Here is a 27,342-nt window from a genome sequence, read left to right on the forward strand (position 1 = left end):
TTAACTTTCATTTATGTCAAATATGATGTGTGTGATATGAGGAAGTAAGACTGCAGTTTTGTAAATTAGAGACTAATAAGTGTAAAAGGTGGTTTTGTTTGATTGTCGTGTTTTTTATTAATTACCTGGAGGCATATTCTTAATTGGGCAGATCACAATTTGTATAACTGCTAGTTAGAATAGTGAAAGTAGTAAAGGGCAGCTATTGTATGGGTGCCATCGAGACAAATCATGAAAACATAACTTTAAAAAAGGGGGAGGGAAAGAAAAGAAAAAAAAAAAAAGACTCTTCACCACAGGTAGACATATTCCATGCACTTGGCATTTGATTTCATTAATATTGTGGTGACTTAACATACCCCAATTCAAAGAAAGAAAAAAAAAAAAAAAAGAAAGAGAAAGCAAATTTGCTTGGCAAAGCATCCAGTGTTTTTCTTGGGTTCTTACTTATGTCAAAATACTGAAAAGTTTGCAAGTTACCATGTAAATTTTTTAAAACTTTTTCCTCCTTTGAGTATGCTGAAGCAGTAAGTATCCCCTTCAGATGCCACTAGCACAGATAGTCTATATTGCTGCTACTCTAGTTTAAAAAGCGAGTTCTTTCTAAAATCCTGTATAAGTATATGCATGCAGCACTGCTGATTTCAATGGATTAGACCACATATAAGACTAGAATTTGGCCCACAGGGTTGAACATTTAAAAAAATGTATTACTAACAAACATGACTAAGTATATTTAAAGAGCAGCTTCATGATTCTGCACAAGTGTTTTCTGAAATGGTCTAAAAGAAGGTCTAAAACTTACCACACAAGTCAGGTCTCTTGATACATCCACTAGTTGCTGTGCTACTTGCAAGTCCATTAAAGGCTGCTAAGCCATCAGAGCTGTAAGCTCTTAGGACTGACAACATGTTCATCTGCTTCTCCAGGACCTGTGGACCCTGAACTTGTTCGGGTTTCATCACTCCTTGTGCAGTGTCATGGGAGGACAGGAGATTCTGACCGTGCCACTGCTTCTCTGACGCTTGCGGCAGTGGTGATACGAGCCCTTGTGTTGGTTGTGAGGTGACTGCACTTTGCATATTGTCGCCTCCTTCACTGCTTTCTTTATTTAGGGCAGATAACTGCTTACTCATAATATCTGGTTCTGTGTCAATGTCCTCATCTTCAATGTTTTCTTCCTTGGAAGATTCCATATCCTCAGATGAAGCTATGTCAGAAAGGTCATCAGTAGCATTTTTATTTACAGAGTCAGAGAGCAGAATATTTGGGTCATCTTCAGATTGTGTTTTTATTTCGGATTCATTACTGGTGCAAGAATTCTGTGTTCCTTTGCCAATAACACCAGGATAAACACCAAACTGCTTATAGAAGTCTGTTGTAAAATTACAAAAAGTGGATTCCATGTGGCTGGGCCAGGCAGTGCTCTTTTGTTCTCCCAGGATCTCTTTATTTTGTCCTTGGGTCATTTTCTCAGAAGCTGAGTCCAGCTGGCTCAGCATGTTTGAAACTACTGCCTCCTTGCTGGACTGCACTGAAGAGGAGAGCAAGTTCACTTTATTAACCAAGGCTGAAGCTTCTCTAGATTGGTCTTTGTTGTTCCCTATGATGCTGTCTTTACGTTTAGCCTTGCCCAAGTGATTGGCCTGGAGGTGCAGAGCCATTAGTTCCATAGATGAAGTTGTAAAGGAACAAAATAAGCAGCCATGCCAAGCAATGTTGTCTTGCACAGTAACAGAAGAACCTGGGAGGGAGGCTGCATCTGGTCTTACGGATAAGTCAAGAGGTTCATATTGTGACTTTTCTGTTTTCCGCTGTGAGGACTTGCTATTTATCTTTTCCTCGCCACCCTCTGAGCCCAGACCCTTTGCTGAAAGTGGATCTGAGAGAGCTTTATCCTTCATTTCTTTTTCTTTCTTCAAAGAACTTAGGACAAAACTGTCCATGAAAGCTTGCAAAGACCCTTGAAAGTTCACACCATTCCCAACCATGTTCTGGTAAGCACGGCCAAGTTCAGAGAAGTGTGTTCCTTTGGAAGATATGTCTGAACCCTTCATGTTTTCTGAAGATACTTCAGATGACATGCCAGCTGCTTGTCCTTGCTGATCTCCAGAAGACAGCATTCCTGACGTCCACTGCTGTGAGACCATGCCACTTCGGAAATCAACACCAGGAAGCCCCTTGAAGGCTCCTCTCAATATATCTGGTCTAATAAACACAGAACTTTTACTTGATGTCTCATCTTTGTGTTCTTGACTTGCAGTCTGCCCAGAGAGTGGCCCCGCTCCATTCTGTCGCTCCCGATGGTGCCGTTCCAAGTGGTATTTGAGGGATGCAGACTGAGTACCAGCATAATCACAATGTGGACACTTGTAGGGCTTCTCACCTATAGGTATAAATAAAGAAAAAAATATAAAGAAAGAGAGTTAACTGTACAGATGAGTGAGGAAAAAAAAATCAACATTATCTGCTTGAAAACAAGATCTTTGAGCTAATAATTATTTTTTAAAAAATATTTTTCTAATTGAAGACTAATTCATAAAGTGAATATTTCTAAAATGGGTTTCCAGAATGTGGGGCTATTCAGGAATGACATGGTATCTACACACGATTAGCCATCTTTTTCTTAATCTAACATGTAGAAAACTGTTGTAGAATTAAAAGCTATGATTATGAAAATGAAGCATAACAATTTCAACCATAGTAATCATTAAAAGTACAAGCTTAAAAAAAAGAGACAAAGAATGTAACAAATGGATGGTTGCAATATTTTGTGTATACAATTGCTCTAAAATTTGTTTAAATTATACACATGGAAACCATTTTTAAACCTAAAAATTTTATGGCACTGTTACGCAAGACTGAAATGAATGATTTAAGTCTTGCTCTGCAGTAAATCATGGATATAATTAGCAAATGGCATACTGCACAAGTAATTTATCATTATTTGGAGGGCACCATTCCAGAAGGATTCAAAGATCTGCAGACCTACTGCATTGTTTCTAAATAAAGAACTATAAATACAAATTCTATAAAATATTAATATCATTACACTACATTATGATTGCAACATGCAAGAACATATAGTTAAAATAAAAAGTGGTCAATAAAATAAAAAAGAAATCCAGTAATAAAAAAGTACAAAATGTATTTAGTTTCTGTATTTGAAATTAGCATTATCTACTGGTTTTTGCAGTTCTTTATATTCATACAAATGACATTTCTAATGCTCAAGTAGTAAAACATGTAATTTACCTACCATAAACGCTTTTCTAGGATTACCTTGAATAGAGTTTTAAAACACATACGATGAATTTCATTAATTAAATACGTTTGAAATCCACACTAAACTTTCATTGTTCTTCCTCTACTTTAAAAGAGGCAGAGGATGTTACATGTATAATAAATATTCGCATACAATCATAAAGACATATCCAAAAAGAATGTACATCTAAGCAAAAGTACATCTAAATTTTTGCAGAGCACTTGTTAGCAATGCAGAATTACTTTTAAAGAAAGACGTATGGAAATCCTCACTAAAAGTGACAGGAATCTGAAAGACCTGTGAGCTGTCAATATTGGCAATTATTTCTATGAGGAAACTCCACAAGAAGAAACTGTTTTCTCTACGTAGATTTTTTTCCTACCTGATCCAAAAGACAAAGGCAAATGTTCTCCAAATGGTATAATGGAAAGATTTGTTTCTAAAACTTCCTTCACGGTACATATGTTATATAACATTATGTAGCTCGCCAAACCAGCTGGAAAGTTACCTGTTTTCAAATAACCTCAAAATCTGCTTAAAACAAAATTGAAAGGCTTTCAGACTTTTGTTATTTGAGCTACGGGCTGAATTGAAAGGCTGGTTAATACTTGGGAAGCTGCTCCTGTCACTGATGGCAGGAATTCACTAATGAGATGCAAGAGCGGCACACGCGAATGCCCGTACAGCCCCGCGCGAGGAGGCGGACTGGCCGCGAACGCAGCTGGGTACGGGCCGCGATTCAGACGGGGCTGAAGTAAATTACGAGCAATGGAAATTCAAAATCCATATTATAATCCTAAAGCTAAACGGTGAGACATGAGAGCTTTACGCCAACCACATTAATCGACCTTTTTAGAGGAGAAAAGTGCAGCACCTCAAACAAGAGGTGTTCAGGAGAGCAAGAGGTAGTAATTAGCATGGTTCGTGCTTTAGGCCTAGGTCCACACAGTTTAACAGAAGAAATCAGATTTAAACATTTCAGTGCAACTTCTGAGTCTTCTACAATCACCTAATTAAGTTCTGGCGTTCCACCAGCAAGAAGTAGGGGCGGTGTTTCAGTGGGAGTTGTGCAAAAGCAAACAGTTCCTACTGATGTGCAAAACCCACTAAACGGAGACGGATCACGTCTGCCTGGGCTTCCCTGGCCTCAGGTGAGACTCTGAGCACACACGCCCCCATCGCGGGTGTTTCAGGATAGGGACGAGAGGATGGAACACACTGGATGTCGATTTGTTTGCATTTCTGCAAGGCTGTTTGGGAGTGTGCAAACTCTGACAGCTGTGCTGCCAGTCAGAACGTGGACAAATGTTAATATTGCTTTTACAGCATGTACATACTGCAATGTTTTTGAGTCACTTTCTGTTGTTCTGCTGTTTGTCCCACCGGTTACTATTGACCATCACTAGTGACGTCTGACATAACATAGGTATTTCAAGCGTTGCCTAAGAAGAAATCAGTCTGGTGAAAAACAAGTACCAGACTTTATGAGGTTAAATGCTCTCACTTTTGAGTTTTTACTCTGCTTCATTGAAAAGTTCTTCATCAGCATCTCCTATGCCTTTATGGAAATCTTTAACACAATTATATTTAGTGCTTCCTATTATTCTAATGATAGTTCAGTGTGTGTTCACATTGCACATCAAGTGACACCGTTTCAAAGTGTGTCCCAGCATTGCAGGCACTATGTCAGCCATTGGACAAATACTTTTGCAGGGAGGAGGAGAAGTCTGCAACACAGGCTGCACTGACCTTGCTGAAAACATGCAGGAGTTGTTCAATAAATATATGTAAAAATGGGTATAAGTGGATTAAAATATGCTAAATAGAGGAAATACTAGTAATATTTTGCACTTCTAAAGTACCTTCCGTCTTCAGCACTGGGCACAACAACGCTTTCTGAATTGCTAAGCCTTGAAGTCATTATATTTTCTGCCTCTCCACCGAGTGAGCTTCCTTTCAGCAGCTTGCCACCAACGCGATAGGCATTGGCCTGAAAGAAGACACTGACTGAGACAGCGTGATAAAAAGCGGAAATCTCTCCTAGCCCTGGTTCACTGTCTCTGTGGTGCTCCCAACTCTTGCATGGCTAGAAATGAGATCTAAAGCCGAAGGTCTGAAATTGAACTCAACATGTAGCAACACACTGTGCCACCTTTACAATACAGGACTGGCCAAATAACATTGTTCAAAGGGAACTATTCAAAACCTCTCTCTTCTCTTTTAGATCCAAATATTGGCAGTGATTAGTTTACTTCAAAGCAATCTTAGCACTGCTATTTCAAGGGCAGGCACTGGGAGAAAGGAGTAGGATGGAGTAAATTACCTTTGAATCTTATATTTAATGTGTCAGTATTTCCTGAATTCAGCAATTGTGCAGATATTTAGATGCTATTTCACCCTTTCAAATTAACAACAAGCTATGCCCTGGGTAAGTCCCTGTACAAATGATAAAACAGAGTTATAAGCTGCTATGGGAAAAAGCCCAAACTAACCTCAACCAAACTAACCAAAACCCAAGCCAGTTTCAATGGTAAATCCAAAGCGCCACTAATTTCCAGGACTTTATCAGCAACTGCAATATTATATGTCCAAAGAATACTGTAGGGGACAAGAGAGGTAGGCTGTGATTCTTGTTAGAATACAACCTGTTTGTATCTCATACTTTGAGGAAGGTTTCAGAGAATTCAACCTAGTGTAATGACTACCCTGGTTATATTGCCAAGAGCAGTGATTGGATGAGTTATTTAACACTTAATATCAATTCATATAAATTAACATTGCCGTGTAGGAGTGAGGGACTTTTTCGAAATAATTTTCTGCATTTCATATCCCAGAGTAATTTTTCGTTGTTCACAAAGGTAAGGACCATCCTGATATTACTAATTCTCTTGCCCTGTTTGCATCCATGCAAACCTTTTCACAATGGAGTGGAAAGAATGTTCCAGTGTGTAAAATTAAATATATATATATATACACATACATCTTATAGAGAATAACTTATCTGGGCAACATATCACAGTTCCAATCTGCCTACCGCTCTCTTTTACAAGACATCTCACAAGGACTCTTTTATATCAGGATACAGTAAAACAATAAAAATTCAATGCTACTTGTAAAATCTGCACAAAAGCTTGGTAGGTAAATGGAAACAGACATATTTCCCAGTAGAAACAGGCCTATTTGTGTAGTAGGTGTTATAAACAACACAGACGTTTATGCAAGCTATCGCCAATCCTGCTCAGGATGTGATCTGATCATACTAGTCATAGGAATTATCTTCTACAGGCTGTGCAAGGAGACCACATCCAGATTACAAATAGATTTACAGATTTTAAAAGCGGAAGGGACAATTACAATCATCTAGTCTGATCTGCTGTACAACACTGGCCAAAGATCCTCACATGGTAATTCCAGCATCAAACTATAACTACAATTTGAAAAAAAAACTTACTTTAGTTTGAATATATTCTGTTTCTACCACAGCAAAGAAGAAGAATCCAACACGTCCCTAGGAAAACTGTTTGACTGGTTAAGTCAACTACTCAAAATATGTGCCTCATTTCTACCTTGAATTTGTCCAGAGTCAGCTTCCTACCATTGAACACTGCTACATTTTTCCCTGCTAGATTCAACAGATTTTTTTATTTAAAAAAATCTATTCCCCAAGGAAGATACTTGCAGATGGCAAACCAGTCATCTCGTCACCTTCTCTCACTCTTGAGTGGAACACCCTTCCCAATTTTTCAATGTTCTTTTAAATTATGGGCACCCACAAAAACTTTGATGAAATTTCAACTGGATATTAATCTTATACAGTCCAAGACTGTTTACATCCATAGCTATAGCAATCCACTAACAGCGCATATTCTGCTGGTTCTCTACCATAATCCTAGGCCCAGTTCATCGACACATCTAGTATTAGTTCCTTTATATTTTGCTATTTAAAATTCATATTGTTGAAAAGAGACACTTGACTAAGTGACAAATCAGTGCCTCTCCATGATTTTTAGCATCTTACCATTCCTGTGCCATTGGTAAATTTTATCAACAGTGATTTTATATACCCTTCCAAATAATGATAAAATACCAAATAGATGGAGTGAAAGCACTGCTGTGGAACTTCCATTTATGTACCACTTCATCTCTGCATACCAGGTTTTTTTGGTGGAGGGGGGATTGTCACATAGAAGAAGCTACTTTCACAAGCCTCGAGAGAAAGTGAGAAACTCGATAAAAATTACTTTCATTAAATAAAATTGAATTAACTATGCTACCAATTCTTAATTAGTTAACAAATTCATTCTGTAATTTTACCCAAAACTTGTGTCAGGGTAGTCCATTTATAATATCAAGGCATTAATATTTTTATTTTTGGAAATATTAGAATAGCCAGAGCTTTTTTACTACTGAGTGCTCTGGAACTTGATCTATGTTCCAAGACTTGTTTTTTTAAATGAACTTTGATTTGGAGAGCTCTTCAGCCAGGGTTTTTAAGACTTTATCTATAAGTTATCCAGTCTCATTCATTCTAAAAAATACTAAAATGTAGTGGGCTACAGCATAATAGCCCCAATACTTGAAGGCAAAATTGCATCATTGGAAAATAACTGTAAAAACCATCCTGTTTCTTTCTGAGAACAGAAGAGTATTTAGTCTCCTATACCATGGTTGATGATTTTTTATCCGTTCTTGTCCAGTATTAGCAAGATACCAATTGTTAAACCTGCCAGATCTACAGAATTTTACCCTGTTCTCCATAACCCTAATACCCACATACATATTTTTACTATTAATTTCCCTTATCAAATCTCTGTACTTCTTAAATATCTATTTATATTTAGTGCTGTGGCCTTGTTTATTCATTTTTCACACTTAATATGCAGCTGCTTAAAAACCTGTACTGCACCCTACACTCCACTTCCCCGCTGAATGTCCCCCCTCCTTTTAAAATCAGATTTCTTATGGGGTTTGTTTGCGGACTGTGCCCCACTGCCCCTGCCAGTGCTGCCCCTCAGTGCCGTGAGGGCTGCGCATCGGCACAAGAACCCCAACACCTCCTGCTTTGGCAGCCACTCAGGGACAATGCGTGTCGCAATTTGATCCTGCACATTTCTAAATAAGCTAGAGTTTTCTTTTATGCAAAGCGAATGAAATCAAACATAATTCCAGAGAACAGTGCTTAATGAAAATATTGAAAACATTTTCCAGCATTTTTTATTTTACCATTGAAACAGTTATTGATAACCTATTTTACCCATTGTGCAGTAGATATTTTAGAAATGAATTGCTGTATGGTTTAATTAGTTCATTATTATGCCTATTCTTACACGGTAATTTCTTTTATCATTCTAATCATTCACTTCACACTTTTTAAACCAAATGGAATATCAAAGGTTCTGTAGGATTATTTTTGGATCCTGCACATGTTTCACCACACAATTAATCTGTTTGTCAGAAATACTAGTTAACTTCTTCTCTTTACTACTTTCCTTTACTAGTGATTTTTCTCCATAAGATGAAATACCCCTATCCTGTAAAAGGACAGACTTTTGATGCTTTTGACTCAGTTTATTAAAGATTTTTCAATTGTGCACTAGGCATTAAAATACAATATTTTAATTTTATAAAGTTTTTAATTGAATATTTTCCTTTATTTATATCTCATCTGCAATATTTATTTAGTCTTTTTACATGTCTTTACTTAGTTAAAAGGCAGAGAGATAAATATGGTTGTTACTTTGCAGGGAAGATTCAGTACATTAATATAAACTGTACACTAATTCCCCCAAAGCATATATATATGTTGTAAACCTGAAGACTTTTTACACAGCTGCTTATTGCTAAACAGTGCCTTGTCCAGAAGGGGACAATCTGTGTCTCTAATTGCTGTCACTGAAGCTGAGATTCATTATGTGACTTTCCCATTAAAATGTGAGCATTAATTTGTATAATGAAATATCACCCACTGCAGTGTTCATTAGCCATGCCCTACTGTATACTGCACATTGTTAGCTACCTAGAAACTGTAGTTAATTTCACTAATGGATATTTCCCTACTTAGTGTTTGGTAGGAAATTTATACTGTAACATTACCTCTTAAACTTTTAAGGAAATTTAAATTCAATCAATTATTTTCAACAAAAGTTTGGGATGTCATTAAGACAGGAGAAAAGGCATGCTGCACAATGTTAAGGATGGGAAATCTGGAGGAATCTAGAGAAATGAAAAGTCCTTTTAGTTCATCTTAGAAATGTAAGAATAAAGGATGTTCAATACCAAAATTGTCTCCTCTTGGAGCACACATACCCATTTTCCTTAATTATTCATATTGCTCATCCCACTACAAGCGCTTTCAGAGAATGGCAACAGGCAGTCTTTTTTTAGGAAGAAAATGTGAATTGAATTCATTTAAAACCGCACCATTTTTACTGTATTTCATCAGTTCAGCTCAGGAAGTTTTAAAATTGGCTCCTCAGATTTCCAAGGGAAAATGCAGTGACATTGTAAATGTATATAATACACCTAAAACATGTAAGATGTGTGTCATACATATTGTAACATACTCTCAGTCAATGGACACAGCCTGGCTGAGTTTTGTCTCCTGTTTAGCACAAACCAAACCTTCTTAAGGGCTCTCCTTTGCTTAGGCATATTATTATTTTTTCATTAATCAAGGGATTTAACTGTGCCAGTCATATTGGGAATACACTTGAGCACCTAATGACCACAAAACCCAAACTGGTTTACGGCTGCAATAGTTTCTGGATGCTAACACAAGGTGCAAAGAGGTGCTAGAGCTAATCTGAAACCAGCCTTTACATAATATGTCACTTGCCAAAGACAGGACATAAGAAATTTTAATTTTTTACACTTAACTGTTTCTGTGCAGTCAAAAAACCACACTCATTTATTTGATTTCAGTGGGAATTGAAAGTGCTAAAGAACGTAAAGAAGATGCCCAGCTCCCTGAATGAAGGAAACTTAAATTGCTGCCCTGAGAGGGGAAAAACAGAAACTCTGAAAGTGTCTATACATGGCACATTATGGGTTTGCAATACTTAGATGGTTTTCCTTTTCACTAAGTCTGAACATCTCCAAGCCTTCTGTTATAACCTTCTCTACTGTATTATATATTATTTTATAACCAGGAAGCCTGAAGCTCAAAGTGGCCAGGCCACCCACATGTCTACTCTGCACTACTGGTGCATCCTTGCTCTGCCCTTGTTTCTGCATCTCCTCACACAGTGAGTTTCTGTGAGCTGCAGTAGGTAGCTCTGAGGAAGCAGGACCATCAGCCCATCTCTACTCACTGGTCACATAAGTCATCTCCAGGAGCGCTACAACAGTTCTAATGTCTGTAAGAAGAAAAATCCTCTACAATTGTGTGTTTGGACTCCACTGAGCACGCTAAATAAAACCTTGGGGGGTTTTGTTTTGTTTAGTTTTTTCCTTCAGAAGCTTACTATATGTTAGCAAACTACACAGAAACTGAGACTCGGTGTGGAGAAGGTTGCAACCCAGAAATATCCAATGGAAAAAAGAAGCAACTCAAGCCACTACATAATTCTTCTCTAGCTTTTTTTGGGCCAATTTCCACAGAAGCACCTCCTGGCTGGATCAGACTTTGGGTCTTGTCTTGGCACGCGTACCAAACCAACCAACGTGTGTGCCTCCAACCCCACAGATGTTCGAAGGAACCTGACTTCTGCTGAACTGCTTGAGCTCATCTCTAACAAACAGGTGCTGTGAGAACAAGAACAGTAATTGAGTTAATGTAGTGGAGAAACACAGTAAAGTGTTTTTTATCAGTCAGTTATATGATCCAGGCATATAATAAAGACAGAGTGTGACATAAAAGGCAGGAAACTGTCCCTGATAAGTATGAGCTAACCAATATTTGTTTAATAACTGATATCTATTACATCATTTCCATTTACTGCAAAGAAACATAATTTTTATTTAATAACTCTAGTAATTTGCAAATTTACATTTTTATAATATTTATTAGGATTATTTCCAATATGTAAAACATTGCTCCGTTTAAACACACTCTTGTCATTATTAGCAAATACTTTGTTCTCAACCTAATGGAAATTGATCTTTATCTATTTTAAAATTATAATGATTTTTAAATATATTGCAAATGTTGTTTCAACAGTCTGTATGATGTTTTCTTTATTTTTTCTTTGTTATTTTATACATGGTTTATTTTTTCTTGTTTTAATTTTATTTAGTCAGTTTTAATATGCAAGTTTTATGGAATATTTCCATTGCAATTGATTTACTTTCCATTAGTTCTAAGCCACAACTACCAAATGCATAGTCACTGCCATCCTTAAAACAAGAACAAAATGACCACTGTCTAATAAAGCAAAAGGGAGAGACAGGTATCCTCAGGTTCTTTTAAAGAATTTTTCTTTGCATCTCCAATACTAAAAATGTCAAACTGTTTCAATCTCATGGTTACGAGATTATTTTCCAATAAAATAACTACCATTTATTTACTTCTACTACATTACAGAGCATACAAATAGGGTTTTCACTCTTTTTTTTTTCACAAAGTCCAACACAAAGAAAAAAATATTCCTGCCCTAAGTGGTTTGCAAGCCAATGAGACAAAACTACCTTAGGGTGCCGAATTTTAAAATTTAGATCAAATCAGTGTGGTTACTCTTACTCCACAATCCAAAAAAAGAATTAAAAAAATACAACAAACAAACTTTCCCATCTCAACAATGATTTTTTTTTTCCTTTAAATAATTTTCAGCCTTCATTTTCAATTTTTCAAAATTGGGCCTCACATTTGCAAACCCAACATGAAGTACTACATCTGTGCAAGCACATAGGAGATACTTGACTGCTGATTTTGGGATGGGAGGAAAATACTGCTCATCTGGTATCTCAATGAAATAAAAATTAAAAGCAAAGTTTTTCAAGTAGGAGGTACAACTGGAAATTATTTCTTCATGCTATTTATTTTACCTACCAATTAGGAAAGCAGCAGTGAATTTCTGAAATTTATTTAAAATGGCTTAAAAAGAAAATGACTCCACAATTATGGTGCCAACTACATCAGTTTCCAAAGAGAAGTAATGTATCCTATATCTCCAGGTTTGCATGCGCTCCCCAAACACTACTACAATACCTAAGACTTGGAAGAAACCAATATCATAGAGCTATATACAGAATATCTAGTGATTCCAACAGGACCTGAGGATATCAACACTGTATGTCAGATTTTAATTATGGATAGAGTAAGTATTTTTAAACATATACTGTGTGTCTACATGAATCTTGTCATGCACACATGTACTTTTAAGCCAACAATGTATTATAATTTCAACTCAGTGTTTATTGTTTACTGATATCAAGAGAAGTCCACTCAAGGAATGACATGCCAAAATAAAGAGAGAATCCAGACCAGTAGTAGGTGTCTGTAGGGTAAAAATTCTGTGACTGTTACTAAAAGAAAACATGGTAAGTTTTATCATTGTGCAAAACATGCTATTAATATTTTTTACTACTTACAAGTACTAAGTGGGGTTGAGTTCTAGCGAAAAAAAAAAAAAAGTAGATCTATGAAGCTGATGTATTCATATGAACAGTGAGAGGTTAAAAATGGGCATGCTAAACAGAACAAAAATAGTAACTCTGCAAAAAACATACAGAATCCCTAAGCAGATGCTAAGGAAGGCCTTTGAAGCAGTTAGTATAACTAAGTCTGAAACCAATAGGCTTATGCCTATTAAAGGACAAGGGTAATTGAAGGAAACAGTGATGAAGCAGAGGAGGAGACAGAAATAACCTCAACTGGGAAAAGATGATTCTATTAAAGTGGTCTTTATCCAACAACACATTCCTTGTGCTTTTATTTAAGACTGTCACATATCTTTCTCAAAAGACTTTCTCCAGCTAATAAGTCCCAATCTACGCTGGGAATTACGGCTGGTAGCCACGTATCATGTTAACCCCCTCACACATGGCATGTGTCGACGGTGCTTTGCTCACTTGTCGCTCTCACCTGTATGTATTCTCAAGTGGACCTTTAAGTGATGTGATGTTCTGAAAGTTTTTCCACAATATGGGCAGTCTTTCATGGCAGAACCAAGGCTCCTGTCTCTCAGCAAAGCTGGCTGCTGGACTCCTGCAGATCTCCCAGCTTCTTCTCCAATGTCTGCAACACAGAAATGTTCTCACATCACTTCAGCACGTCAGAAGTTGTTCTCACTAAAACTGCTAACACAACACAAAGTTAAACATGTCAATACCACACCTGTCTATTTCATCCTTTAAATCTGACAGAATGCTGACAATTCATGTATTTTCTTGTTATTGTCTTAAATTATTTCATCTTTCCTATCATCATTTTAAGCAGCATATGGTACCTTTATATTGAACTGAATTATACAAGAAAAGAAACAGCTGTGTCAGCATCTGGTTTGATTTCTTCTTTTGTATACTTCCTATTAATTTTTCCCCAAAAAGTTTTAGATTGTTGTTTTGTTGAATCTATTTAATTTATAAGTATTGTGAAAATATGTATGCTTTTAGAAGGAAAAAGTTTGCAACAATATATAAAACCACCCAAAATAACAGAAATACAGTGATGGGGGGTTGAACAGCAGTGATGACATCTACATACAAAGCTAATCAACTTCCTTCTGCAACATTTCAGCATTGGAGTTACAACACATGACCAAGTGAGTGACCCAATATCGTGGGAAAGGCAAGGAAAAAATTGGTCATATGAGGGGGAATTTGTCTCCCTCTCATCCACAGCTCCCGACTTTTCTCCTTCAGTATTCACAGCTATATTTATTCTTTGCATTGTAATACAATGGGTGAGACTCCAGGACATCTCTTCTCTCTCCTGATATAAAGAAACAGTCATTCTCAGCCATCTTGAATAAGCTGCTATTATCCAAGCAGGCTATGAGCAAAATAACTTACAAAAGACTGACATAAAAATTGCAAAAATGCAGGGCATTTAAAAAATGTCATTATTCAAAACACACAAGACTCATCTATCATCTTGTACTTACAGGGTCATGTAATATCACATACACGTGTCAATTACGATTTCACCAAAAAGTATCATGGCAAATGCTGAAATTCTGAACTGGATTTATGCTACTGGCCTGTCACAGAGGCACAATACACATGGACACATCATCACGCGCTTATGCAAAAGCTATCTGGGTGATACTGAGGTGGAGAGCATATAGTTAAAATGTGCATGCAGAGTCTTGATTATTTCAACCATAAACTACTGACTAAAAATGTTCTGTCTTTACCCATTTGATATGTAACTAAAGCTGTCAGGAAACATAGTGCAGTTTACACAGCATTGCCTTTTAAATGGAAGTGATGGGACATGAGAAAGACTTAAACATTTGGCTCTAATAAAAACTATTCATACAGCAGCAGAGACCCAAATACCACATTTCTGGAAAAGGTAACACTAACAGCCATTTCATTATTTATTATAAAATGGTCTCTCTAAACTATTTAGCTTAAAGCTGAAAGAAGGGGATGATAGAGTGATTAAAATATATATGTATATAAAAAAATGCTTATCTCAGTCCTGTATGTAATCAAGCTATTGCTAGTTTTCAAAAGACAAAATCTGATCGTTTTCACATCACAGTCTTGTTTGACATTTTCTGATTGTTCTTAAACAGCAGAGTTAAAGCACGATATTTAAGTTAGAAAGCTAGTAACTGTCATTTTGAATTACTCACAAGTATGTAAAGTAGCATAACGCAAGAGTTTATTTTGTCTTTAGTTCAGGAAAACACATATAGGTGCTAGTCTATAATTGCAATCTTCCTAAAGAGTTTAGATTTTCCCCTTTTCTTTCCTCCCAAAAGTTGTATATAATCACGTCTTAAGCTGCTTCAGGAAAAAATGAATTCCTGAGTGCAAAAGATGTTGCTGAAGTGCAAAGTACAGAATGCATGATGATAGACTGCAGGATTTTACTTTGGTTTTCAATAAATACTATATGAGCTTTATAGATAAATATATAGATAAAGCTAACAAGCCACTCAGGAGGAATTTACCAAATAAGTCTACTAGTTATGTTTTGCTATATGTCACTCTAAATGATGCCTTGTTATCCATTTGCCTTTTATCTTTCTATCTAGAATATGTGTGGCCCAATAAAAAAGAATAAATTTGTAAGATAAACAGCTCACTTTGCAGATTTAAGAGTCTAATTTTCACTTTACACAAAATTGAATTTTTTCAAGGCAGCGAGACGATGGAGTTTACTCTAGCACTAATCCCTCTGAAAAAGCAAACTGAAAACAACAATGAAGCAAAGAAAGATGTGGGTGGTCTGAAGAGTTTTCTTTTAGATTTAAGTAGACATACAGTAGATAGCTCCAAAGGCTTTGCTCCAACAGAGGCCTTACCTTGAAGAATTTTTCTTCCCACAGTGAAAGCATTCCTAAGACTTTAAAGCTGGGCTGAGGGGGTTTCTTTTGAATTCCTCTGCCTACAAAGCCCACCGAAGTGCTGGAGGCCATGGCTACCTGAATGAGCAGCTTTACATCTAAGTTCTTTTATTTTAAACAATGAAAAGACATGTTCAAGGCTGCCGACTCTCCCTATCAAATGCTACCCCAACTTCTTACTAGGGGCCCATTTTGGCAAATCATACCTGTTTGTCAAGGCACTTAAGTTTCAAATGTGCTTAACTTTGAAATGCATTTAAGTCTCACAGACTCTGTTACCAAGTTTTTTTTGTACTGAGTCTCTTAAAGCAATCTATGGAAAGTGAAGCGGGGGGGGGAAGTGACACACAAAAAGGTGAAGAGATCAGCAACGAAAAGGTTAAGAAGCAAACTGGTGAATACAGACTATGCCAACAACAGTGTATTTGGGGAATAAAAAATCTTCAGCTCTACCAGTAATCATGTATTCTACAACTCTGATGTTCCCTTTCTCCTGCTACTGAGATCCCCTTCCTAAGTAGGAACTCTCAGTTCTGTTAAATTGTGCAAAACTGTAGTAACGTTTTACAGACCACCAGAACTAGGATTGACCCCAGCATATTAATTTACGATTTACTTGGTATTTGAGCTATGGCTTTGGGCTGCTCAATTCCGAGGATAAAAGAACAGGAAGGAAAGAGAACAGTTATCTTACAGCCATTGTGGTTCACTGAGTTATGTGGTCTACATGATGTGCACTCGATGCACGTGCGATTAGACTGGGTTTTTTACTATCTACTTCCATTATAGGCAGGTCTACGTCCTGAATGTCTTCCTGCCCATCCCTACCTTTCCTGATTCGAGTGCAGGAAATAACAGAACAGAGCATAAAATATTGTATAGATGTACATGCTAGACATAAGGCTTCCAAGGCTTGTCTCTGAACTTACTTTCACTGAGCTTTCCTTTCACTTTGAAAACATCTGTTCACAGCAAAAGTCATGGACAGATGTGCAAAAAGCAACATTTTGTTCTATATATGAAATCGGTCTTCATGTCAGCATAAGGAGAAGGCAACCGCTGTGAGACTTCCAGCTGAAACGCATAAAATGCATGCTCTACCTGGGCAGGCAGATAGCGCTTCGTGGCACAGGACACAGAGGAATTCAGCCATGAAGCAATTTCTGGGGTGGTATGACAGGGACATCTCTTGCGCACCATGCCTCAAGTACACTTAATAACTGACTGTGCGCATGTTCTGATGGGACAAAGGCAAGGAAAGAAAGTTCACTTTAACATCCGTATCAGAAGGTGGCAATTAGCTGCATAACCAATTATTTTAAATTTCCTTATATGTTCTTTACGACTGGTCTACCTGTCTGGGATGAGTCTCTAAACATGATTAGAAAATCATTGCTTACTTTGGCAAAAAGAAACCTGGTTTCAGTTGTTTAGGTAGCAGCACTGACTTTGGTCATGTTAGCAGCCAAATTTTCAAAGGAGTGTCTACATACACGTCCCATAAATTTTACCAGAGTATTTATTTGCTGTGTGTATGTGAAAGTGCAGGGATTCACAAAAAGGATTCACTTTCATGTTCAAAGGAGCTAAATTGCAGTCCTCATGCAGGCTAAATTATCAATGAAGTCACTTGGAATTTGTCGACACAAGGATTGCCAAATTAGCCAAAAACTGGCAATGATACGGAAAAGGTAATCAACTCACAAAATAGGTAATCACACAAGTATGTGTTTGCTCTTGCACATTTTTCAGACATTATTAAAGACCCCCTTCAAAAATGTGGCCAGAAGCCACATACCCCCAGGTTTTCATATATTTCTGAAATTCAAAATATTTGTAGTTCTTTAGAACTGCCCGTAAAAGCTAATGAAACATGGTACAACTAGAAGTGGCAGTGACCACTGTTATTTTTTTATTATCTATAAACCACCTGGATTAGCCCATCTTGTGGCAGGAAAAATTATATCCTGGATCAAATACCAAGAAGGGAGTTAGAAGATATTCAGTGTGTTAATGCTGTCACTGCTGACACCTTTATGCAAGTATGCCTGGACTCGACCACCTCATTCCCTAAGAAGCAGTATAGGATACACAAAGTTTCTGGGAAAACATGCTTTACCATTCTTGCCCATTCCTTAGAGAAAGCTTTAATAATACTCAAAATAGTGGAAAATAGGAATATAATTACGGGTATCATTAACTGTATCTTTCTAGATACCTGAGGTAGCTTCAACTAGCATGCTTTTATGTATCTGAGAACAGAATCTGGCCCAGTGCTCTTAATTTGAAATTAGAATCCTATTAGAAGATGTCACTATACTTTTTTGCTAGTGAAGTTCATGGCTTAAAAAGAAAGTCTAATATTGCTAAATATTACAGTTATATTTTAGGCCTCCGGAAAGAGTTACTAATGTCTTAGGTCAGGAACAACTTGCTGTCTCTATTGTTTCATCAGGGATTTAGGTTTTATAATGACCATATATGGGAATCTTAAACTGTTAGGCATTAATATGGATTGGCAGAGAATTTGTTTAAACAGAGAGCTATTTTAGAAGAGAATTGGAAAGGAGGCCTACTAGTGAGAAAGCAGCATTCACATTGTTCGTATTACTAAAATAAAGACTATACCAAAGGTTCCATTGGTAAATAAGAAGATATCGCTTCTGACATCAGATTCCCACTCAGCCCTCTGAACCGCACAGGCAAACAAAAGGCTGAAACTGCCCTGGCTCTGCTACCGATTAGTGCATTAGCAGATTTCAATTTAAAACATAATCTAAATTAAACTGAAGTAAAATGCCCATAACCATTTATATGAGGCAAGACTTGCAACATTTAGAAGGCGGCAAACGGTAATCACAGCCAATACCCTGGGCTACAGAGGAGCTATCTAGCCATTATTACAACCACAACAGAACTATCTAGGTGTTATTTCAAGCACAAGAGAAACGGAGTCAACATACTCTAAGCAATTTGTTAGTAACTGGTAGGCTGGTGACGAGGCGACAGCACACACACCTAAAGCCCAGACCTGGAGCACATGACACACTTGAAGACTGGTGGTTTTCACACCCCAGGGGTGCAGAACACTTTGCATGACAATATGTAAATGTTGGTTATGTCTTATTGCTTTTCATTATGGTACTCATTCTGAGAAACACACAAGAGGCTGTATATTATCCCCAAATTTTCTCATCCTCTTTTTTGTCTTCAGCAAATTCCCCATAGAATTTTTGGTTTGGAGTTCCTAGGAGTCTACTTTTCAAATTGTTCTGAAACTTTAAAATCTTTTAAGATAATCAAAGTTCAAACACAGTTTCTGAGTACATAATTTTAGCTGCCTGATTTGTTTGAAGAATTGTGTGACCAAAACACAGAAAATCAGATGTAGTACTTAAAAACCAGGTTTGGTTACTTGCCATTAAGTTACAGAGCTCAGTTTGGACTGAAAATTAAGCATATTGAAAAAAAAGGACTCTTTGCAGAGAACACTTTTTGCATGAGACCTTTTTAATTGTATCTTTAAAAAAAAAAAAAAAAGAGAGAAAGAAAACATCTTAAGCACCTTACAATATCCTTCATTTAACAGTTGGCAGAAGGAAACTCCCAGATGAACATTGGCCTGTGTCTTTCTCTTTAACCAGCTGAGTGATCCAAGCTTTTAATAAAGCTGTTCCAATTATTGTAAAAGTCATCTAGTACCTTATAGCCACAAATATTGACAGTTTATTGCACAACGCATTCATGACATTTGAAGGTCACATCATACATAATACATACGCTTTTATAAAAGTGTCTGGAACAAAGAGATACATGATCAGCAATTACATCTTACCATTTGAGGGTATGCTTTTATACTTATTTAAAATTAAATACTATATGAAATGCAAATTGTTAATAAAACACAAAATAGTTCATTTTCTGCATTTATTGTTTTATTAATCAGCCATACTGAGTTCAGTTGTACAAAATCAATGGAATGTGGTCTATGCCCCAAGAAGATTACAGTTAAATATCATTATCCTGCAAACAATCACACATATTCTTAGCTCACCATGAGAAGTAAGCTTAAAACTTTAATCTCGCTACTGCATACCTCTCCAGCCCTACTGAATTCAATGAAACTTCAGCACTTACATTTGAATCAGGTCCTTAGCATATTATTGAAATATTAGTTTTGATAAAATTGAATCAAAATGAAACTGAAAAGAGTGCTGAAGATTTTGAATGTATGCACATGCAGGTATATCAAACTTCTTCATCCTTGCCAGTGCTCACGACTTTTAAGGCCATTCTAAAATCACACTCACATGAGCAAATGGTATAATTAAGAGGTGTAAGTTGCAATTTATGCAGTCAGACCGCTGCAAAGTCCTTCAATTAAGTCAGACACCTCATAACTACGCTGAGCATGGCCATGAGAGTGCTTGTCTTTTGTTAAATAGTCTTCACTTTTATGGTATCACCACTGGATCCCGGAACCTCCAGCTAACCAATGAGAGCTGAGCTTGCAGCAAATGACTGTGGATCACTACCTGATTCCCTCTAAGACCATTTTTGCTGGTTTGTTTCAAAATCCTGCTATCTTCTTTCCTAACCTCTTCACATGCAAGACTCTTCCACCATCCAGCTCCTTCACTGGCTTTTCAGTTCTGCTACTCCAAAATCATGGCTTTGAAATCCCACTTCCTTAATTTGACTGTATAGATCAAAGCACTTTAGATGCCAAATCACTGAGTCTGCCAGATGAGGTTCACAAAATTCCACTAGACTTGTATAATCTTTCCGCAGGAAAAGTGGATGCTTTAGAAGAGGATGTAGTTCATCATTTATCAGAATGATGGATCTGTTTGCGATTTTGAATATAACACTCGTTACTCCCAGTGATGAACTTCTGAGTGTTCTTGCTTTCTTCAGAAGTGCACATCTAAGTTGCCAGAACACCTTATTATGCTTCTCTGTCCAGAATATGCATCTTCATAAGCAAAGCAGATATTTACTCTTTGGATCAGCAATACTGAGCTTAAATATGTACCCATGGATCTTTCCTTAGTATTTTGCCGATGTTCTTTGTCATCTACCCTCAAAATTTACTCTGGTCTTAATTTATACTTCTGATAGCGATGTTAGCTCCTAGCAGTGGTCTGTAATTCTCATGTAAGCCTGCCTCACTAGTTTTCTTACCCAAACCTTTGGCTGACTTTGGCTTTGATCCTGTCACCTAAAATTAAAATGGACACTTGATTACAGACCAGAGAGGATGAGGTCTTTCCACACTTCATACAGATTGTTTACTGCTTTTGGAGAAAATTCCAGTGGGGAATCTAAGCAGAGAAGCTGTCCAACTGGACCACCTTTTGGATTTGTACGTGCTATTTGTAGGCAGGTGTTCAGGTACCAGATGGCCTTAAAGCCCACACTACTCAGGTTATAGCAGCTTCTACAGGCTGTCTGCATCATATTCCCATCTCTGAGATTTGCAGAGTGGCTACATGGAGCTTGATAAACACTTTTACCTAGCATTGCTCTCCTGATGCCAAGGCTAGATCAGATATCCAATTTGGGAGAGTTGCCTTACAGTCCCTCTTTAATTAAGTACTCCTGATCTCCCACTCCTGGGATGGATTGCTACTGCTGATTAAGCTCCAGAAGTAAGGATCTGTGGAGGCAATTTCATGAGGGAGAAAATGAAGTTGCTAGCTAATCAACTAAAATAACTGTTAACTGGACTTCTGTGAATGAATATATTGCCTTCTTCTTGGGTCCATACTTACCCTGTTTCTTCCACTTGTTAGCATCTCTACATGCCTATAAACCAAACAGGTAAGCTGTACTTCAGTATGACTTTTATCTCATCCCTAAACTACATGTGAGACAAACAGAACCATTTCAGACGCTACACTGTGAAGAAACTTCAAGATGTTGTCAATAAACTGCAGGAAAGATGGTGAATCTGGGTGGAAGAGAGTGGCACTGAACCTATTTTGTGTAGGTTCTTCCCATATGCCCAACAATGCAGAGTCTGTGAGATTTTAAAAAGCATGAATTAACACCCAACTCCACATAGTTTTCAAAATGCATTAATGTATTTTTAAATCTTTTGAGGACTTGTATGGAAATATTTAATAACTACACTAGCCAAGTTTCACCCTGAGTTGCTGGGCTTAAACACATCCCAAAACCAAACAAATCATTTTTTTTCAAGTCAGAACCACAGACTTGCCTACACTATAAGTAGCTCTCAGGGCATCAGGTACCGTTGGAGAAGTTTTTGCATACTATTGATTAGGAAAACCCCTTTTCATTATTATCTTATCACGGGGTGGCAAAATCATCACAGAAGTGCTGGCAACAGGTTCTCATTCCAATAAAGAAAAATGTAAATTATTTAAAATATCACAGGAACATTTTTCTGTAGACGCCAGTAAGAAAGAAACCAACAATAGAATCAGTAACATAAAAACAACTGTACAGGTAGCCACATTACTAACTTCCCCCTCAATAAAACGAGAAAGAATTAAAGACTGTCATTTCATTTACAGATTACTGAATAGAGAGGTGCTGACAGAGTCTCCAAAATGTGAATAACGTCATGGTGTCTGTTACATTTGGATAGATTATGATAGCATAGACTTCTCCAGTATCTGTATTTTCTTACTTTTTACTTTCCCATGCTGCCTTCAAACTAAACAACTGCTTTGAGCTAATACAAATACCTCTGTAACTAATTTTCTCTCATTTAACTTCTTTGGTGCATGCCACTTCAGTATAGTTTCCAACTTCTTTCGCCATTTCACAAAAAATGAGCTGTACTTCAAGAAATACGAGCAACTCTGAACTGCTGAATCTATTTTACTAACACACTTTTTCTATATATAAAGTATGTTAATTACATGAGTTTTGCTATAATGGAAAAAATATTGATTAAATGCGTAACTTCTAATCTTGAGAAGGGATAGTTCAACTGGTATTTTTTTCTCTCATTGGTTAAACAATGTATTGTGGGCATACTGAGACCATGATGTCTTTAAACATGATATTATATGAATGGGCTCATTAATTTTTTTATACTAATGATGTATCTCAAAAAGCACATTACTAGGTCAACCTGTATCCATGTTTTGTAAAATAGCCTTAAAATACACTGAAAATATAACATGCTATTTGTGGGCTATAAAAATATGAAATGCTGCCTATGGAGCTGCTATATCAATAATCCAGTTTTCCTTTTCTACTACAAAAATACAAAATTTTTCATCTGAATTATACTGGCTAAAAAAAAAAAAAAAAAGGAGAAAAAACACTATTTTGAACGCTCTCCTCTGATTTAGCTGAGCTTGTGGCAATAACTGGTTTAGGCATAGGCTTCAGTATGCTGGAATGATCCTGAAACTAATTTTGCATGTGTTGGAGTTGGACTGTGGCCACACACGTCAGTATGCTGGAACAGAGTTATCTAAATCCTGAGCCTTATTTTACATGTGCTGGTGTTGGACTGTGGCCCTGCAATCTTTTAGGTCTCCATCTGTAGCTATCAAAGCCAGGGTGTGCCCAGCCACTCGCTACTGCTCGCTGCTTCCCTTCCACAGGAAAGCTACGTGCTCGCAACCAGCCTCCCACACACTGGTGTGACTGGGAGCTCTTCAGAGTCCTGGCAGGTCTCATCAACCTTCCTCTAAAGCCTCTGTGCTGCCATGGCTGGCCTTCTGCAGCGCATCACACTGCTTATATCACTATAATCCCAGAGAGTTATCAAGTCCCACATCAACAACGAGAAATATCAACCTCTCGGACAGATGTTCCCTCAGATTCAGTGAGTTAATTCCTCTTTCAATACCAGGTAAAACAGCCCACTGATTTTTAAGCAAGCTATGCAGACCACAGTTCCCAGGCTGATGGAAGGCTCCTCTGAGTTTCCCAGCCTGACAGTACTTTCCATAAGACCATCGGCCAAAGGGATTTGAAGTCCAGATGGTCTAGTCAGAAGCCTAGAAGTTGTTTTCTTCTGGGGAAGGGGACAAGAAAAGATCAGGCACTTGGAAGCCAAGTTCCTCCAAAAATACAAGAAACACTGGCTGTGCACAAATCTGGAAACCAACACAGAGGCAATAATGGGGACTGAGCAAAGCAAAGGTCATTGTACAAAGTACTTATCACCCCCTTAAGATGAACTGGTAACTTTCAAGGGCATACAGCCTGATAGTAACATGGTACAAAGTTCTTGCAAGCCTTCTTCCACTTGTTTAGGGTTCCTCCACATTAATCCACCAGATAATACATATTTTAACCCATCAGAAGCATCTATAAAATTAGGAGATAATCTGGACTAAATTATTTGCAAGCACATTTCTCTACCAGAAACGAAAAACATTGTCTCTATGGAGCCTACCAAACAGAGGAAACAACTTCATATGAAGGTCAAAATTTGCAAAGTTTGCGGCAAGGTACAGGAAACACATCTGGCTGCAAAAATTGCAGATAATGATGCAATGAAATCCATCCCAGGATTGCATTTTTAACACACTATTGCAAATGCATACAAATACTTGGAATCAGTTGAGTGCATTTGGTACTGACTGATCCTCTTGAGGACAGTCAAAAGCACACAGCACTATCTTAAATATTAATTCCTAGGGTCAGTTTCTGTAAAACAAAATTCTTAACAGTACGCAGCTGAGGACAAGAAGGAAAAAAGTGAACAGGGTCAATTCTTACATTTAGCCTTCTACACCACAGTGTTTAAAATAATTTCTTCAGTCTCAGAGTAGACAGCAAGGACAAAGTAATGCTGTGATGAAACCTCCTTATTTCAGATTCCTGGAGCTCTACCTGTTTCCTCACACATCCCAAAGCAGCGGCAGGTACTTAGTGCCTTCCTAACAAAGCACAACCTTTAAGTCTCCACTCTGCTGAGTGTTTGATTCCCATCACTGAGAATGGCTTTACAAGATTTTGCATCCTTTCTGATCAGTGTCTTCTGAACCAATGACCGCTCTAACCATCACACAACATCCACCAACATGAAATTACCAGCCTGATGAAGCTCGCATGACATTAAATGCTGACAGAAGGAAATCTTATTTCAGACATTTAAGATATGCAGGAAAGAAGATCTTTACAGAGTAGAAGAATAGGGAAAACCTAACCCTTATGAAGTAACACTGACTTTAAAGAAAATGACTCAGCAATAACATATCTTTCAAAGTGGACATACTTATTTAAAAGACATCTTCTTAGAGCCACAGGGTGACATACATGAGTCACATTTGGAAGAGACAGTAGTTTCACAAATACATCTTGAATAATTCCACAGCATATGGAGGAAGACCAGCTTTTCACCAGATTTTCACTGTTCTGAACGGTAGTAAAATACCTGCAATATATAGGATGAAAACACTAACTACACCAGAGAAGCAGATAGGAAACTTTTAACACCTGGCTCAGTTGTGACAAAACAACCTATGAATTACGTGCACAAAATCAATCTCTGAATCCAACAAAATCTAAACAAATACATCAGGATAACTATAGAGATTGCCTAGACCCAAACTCTTACCCTGCAAGTCAGAAAGTCTTAAGATTCTAATTTTTGCTGATTACCATCTTACATTGAGACTATGCAGTAGGCACCATCTCAGTGAACAGATTAATTTAAACTCTGAGAACGCAGGCTACTGCATTTGTGGAGACACACGTTTCCATGCCTTTTCAGGATGGTACCAATGGGAGCCACTCCAATAGCCTGGCAAGCCCATGCAGAATTTGGTACATAACAAACTGGCTTGCAATCCATTACATTTGAAAGCTGTCTACAATGGGACTGGCCAACCTAACAAAGTAATGTGTGGGGTTGAGAAAAGGTGAAGGGCAGTATGAACTGGTCAAATGAAACGGAAATAATTCCAACAATTTTACTAGTAATGGTTCCTTTCTGGCTACGTATTCTGTGATATCTCACCACAGATATGTGCGCAGTCATGAGGATTATATGTACTTGTTTCAAAAAAGCAATCCCATTGACTACAAGGCAGTGGAGCTTGCTGATACATGCTGAAACGTTTTAATATACGGTGGACTACCAAAATCTGCCACAGCTTAACGGTCAGTAACTTTATACTGCTATCACACTAGGTTTTATCATGAAACTGCAGGAGACTAGCATTGTCTGGTGAGCACTGTTCACTAAACACGTACAGACTTCCTTCTCTATATTCCAAGGTATTTTCAATTAATATTTGTTTTAGTTACATTGAATCACTGCTCATCTACTGAGACATTACTTTTTTTTTTTTTTAAGAAATTCCTTTCTTCTTGGATACACTTTCGCTACAGTTTTTATGAAGAATGAAAGTAAACACACAGTCCCTATAATGGCAATTTCCATTCATAGTTTGACAACTAAATGTTGCAATGTTACTTGAAATTCCTGCCTCTTATCTTTAATTTTTCTTTAGGGAAAAAAAGCACAGAAACATATTCTGTCACCTATTTGAAAAGATGCAGATATAATCCACCTATAATTATTGTAATTTTTAGAATTAACACTGTGATCTGAAACAGCAGCATGATATACATTTTAACCACAACTATCACAATAAATGAAACCAAACATAGTGATCTTCCGCACATTTATCTTTATTCTGATAATGCCTTGCAAGACTGCAGGCTAAGAATGCTTTACATGAGTAAGCATTATTGAAAATATTCCCTAAAAAATACGTAAAAGACCATAGTCAAAGCAGAATTATAGATAGGAGATGGTATGTGTCTAGATCTTTCTTCGCTTTTCATCCATGATGTGGAAGTTGCTAGCCATCAGATGTTTTAAATATCTGAGGGTCTTCTGATGGCAGACAACCAGCAACATAAGTTAGTAGTATCTGACTGTCAACATCATAGGCAAACTTATTGTCTCTGGCATTATCAGGGACTTCGGCTGGCATGGTCATTTGAGGGATTTTCCCTCTAATGCTTGAGTTAGAGCTTCATTGTTGTGGCAAAAAACTTTCAAAAAGGTTAAACAGGTTTGGTGCTAAAATCCACTTATGTGTAGTTTGGGAACTGAACCACCCTAGATTGCACTAGAAGTCCTCCTGACCAGAGCTTTTGATGTATTCTTTCAATTTATATTTGCAACCCTCATTTCTTCAACTACAGTAGTTTCTCCATGTAACAACAGGCCACTGTCCCTTTGAGTATTTGCCAGCAATGGAATTTTAGTGTAGAGTAAAAATGTGGTGCAATCCATCATGAAACATGACAGAACCCCAAATCTACTCATCCCTCCAGAGGTGTCAAAACAAAAATAGTCCTCATAGAGATAGGTTAAAATATTCAGAAACAGCAAGATACCTCAATATTGGCAAGAATAGATAAGCCTTAATTATTTTTAGAGATTTTTCTGTTGAATGGAAAATTAACCAAATGCAACAAAAATTAAAACATCGATGATCAGTCCTAATGAAAGACAATCGTGTTGTTTCTCATACAACTGAACTCTGGCAGAAAACTTCTGGGCATTTGCAGTCTCGGTGACACCACTCTAAACAACAAATTTTAAAGTTCAGAAGCTACATTTTGTGATGATCCAAGTCCTGTCCAAATGTCTCCTAAGTTCTA

At 37.3% G+C, this 27,342-nt stretch overlaps 1 protein-coding gene across 1 annotated transcript in view; it reads right to left on the bottom strand.

Moving 5' to 3' along the window:
• The window catches only part of ZNF536 (zinc finger protein 536), a 183,595-nt gene that overhangs the window by 119,631 nt on the left and 36,622 nt on the right, over nt 1-27,342 (bottom strand). The window contains exons 2-3 of the mRNA XM_065641111.1: nt 13,287-13,439; nt 806-2,386 (exon numbers count right to left, since the gene is read on the bottom strand). Coding sequence (XP_065497183.1) covers nt 806-2,386; nt 13,287-13,439 — 1,734 coding nt within the window. The remainder of the gene's footprint in view (nt 1-805; nt 2,387-13,286; nt 13,440-27,342) is intronic.

Source organism: Caloenas nicobarica, chromosome 9, assembly GCF_036013445.1.
Source record: "Caloenas nicobarica isolate bCalNic1 chromosome 9, bCalNic1.hap1, whole genome shotgun sequence".
NCBI lineage: Eukaryota > Metazoa > Chordata > Aves > Columbiformes > Columbidae > Caloenas > Caloenas nicobarica.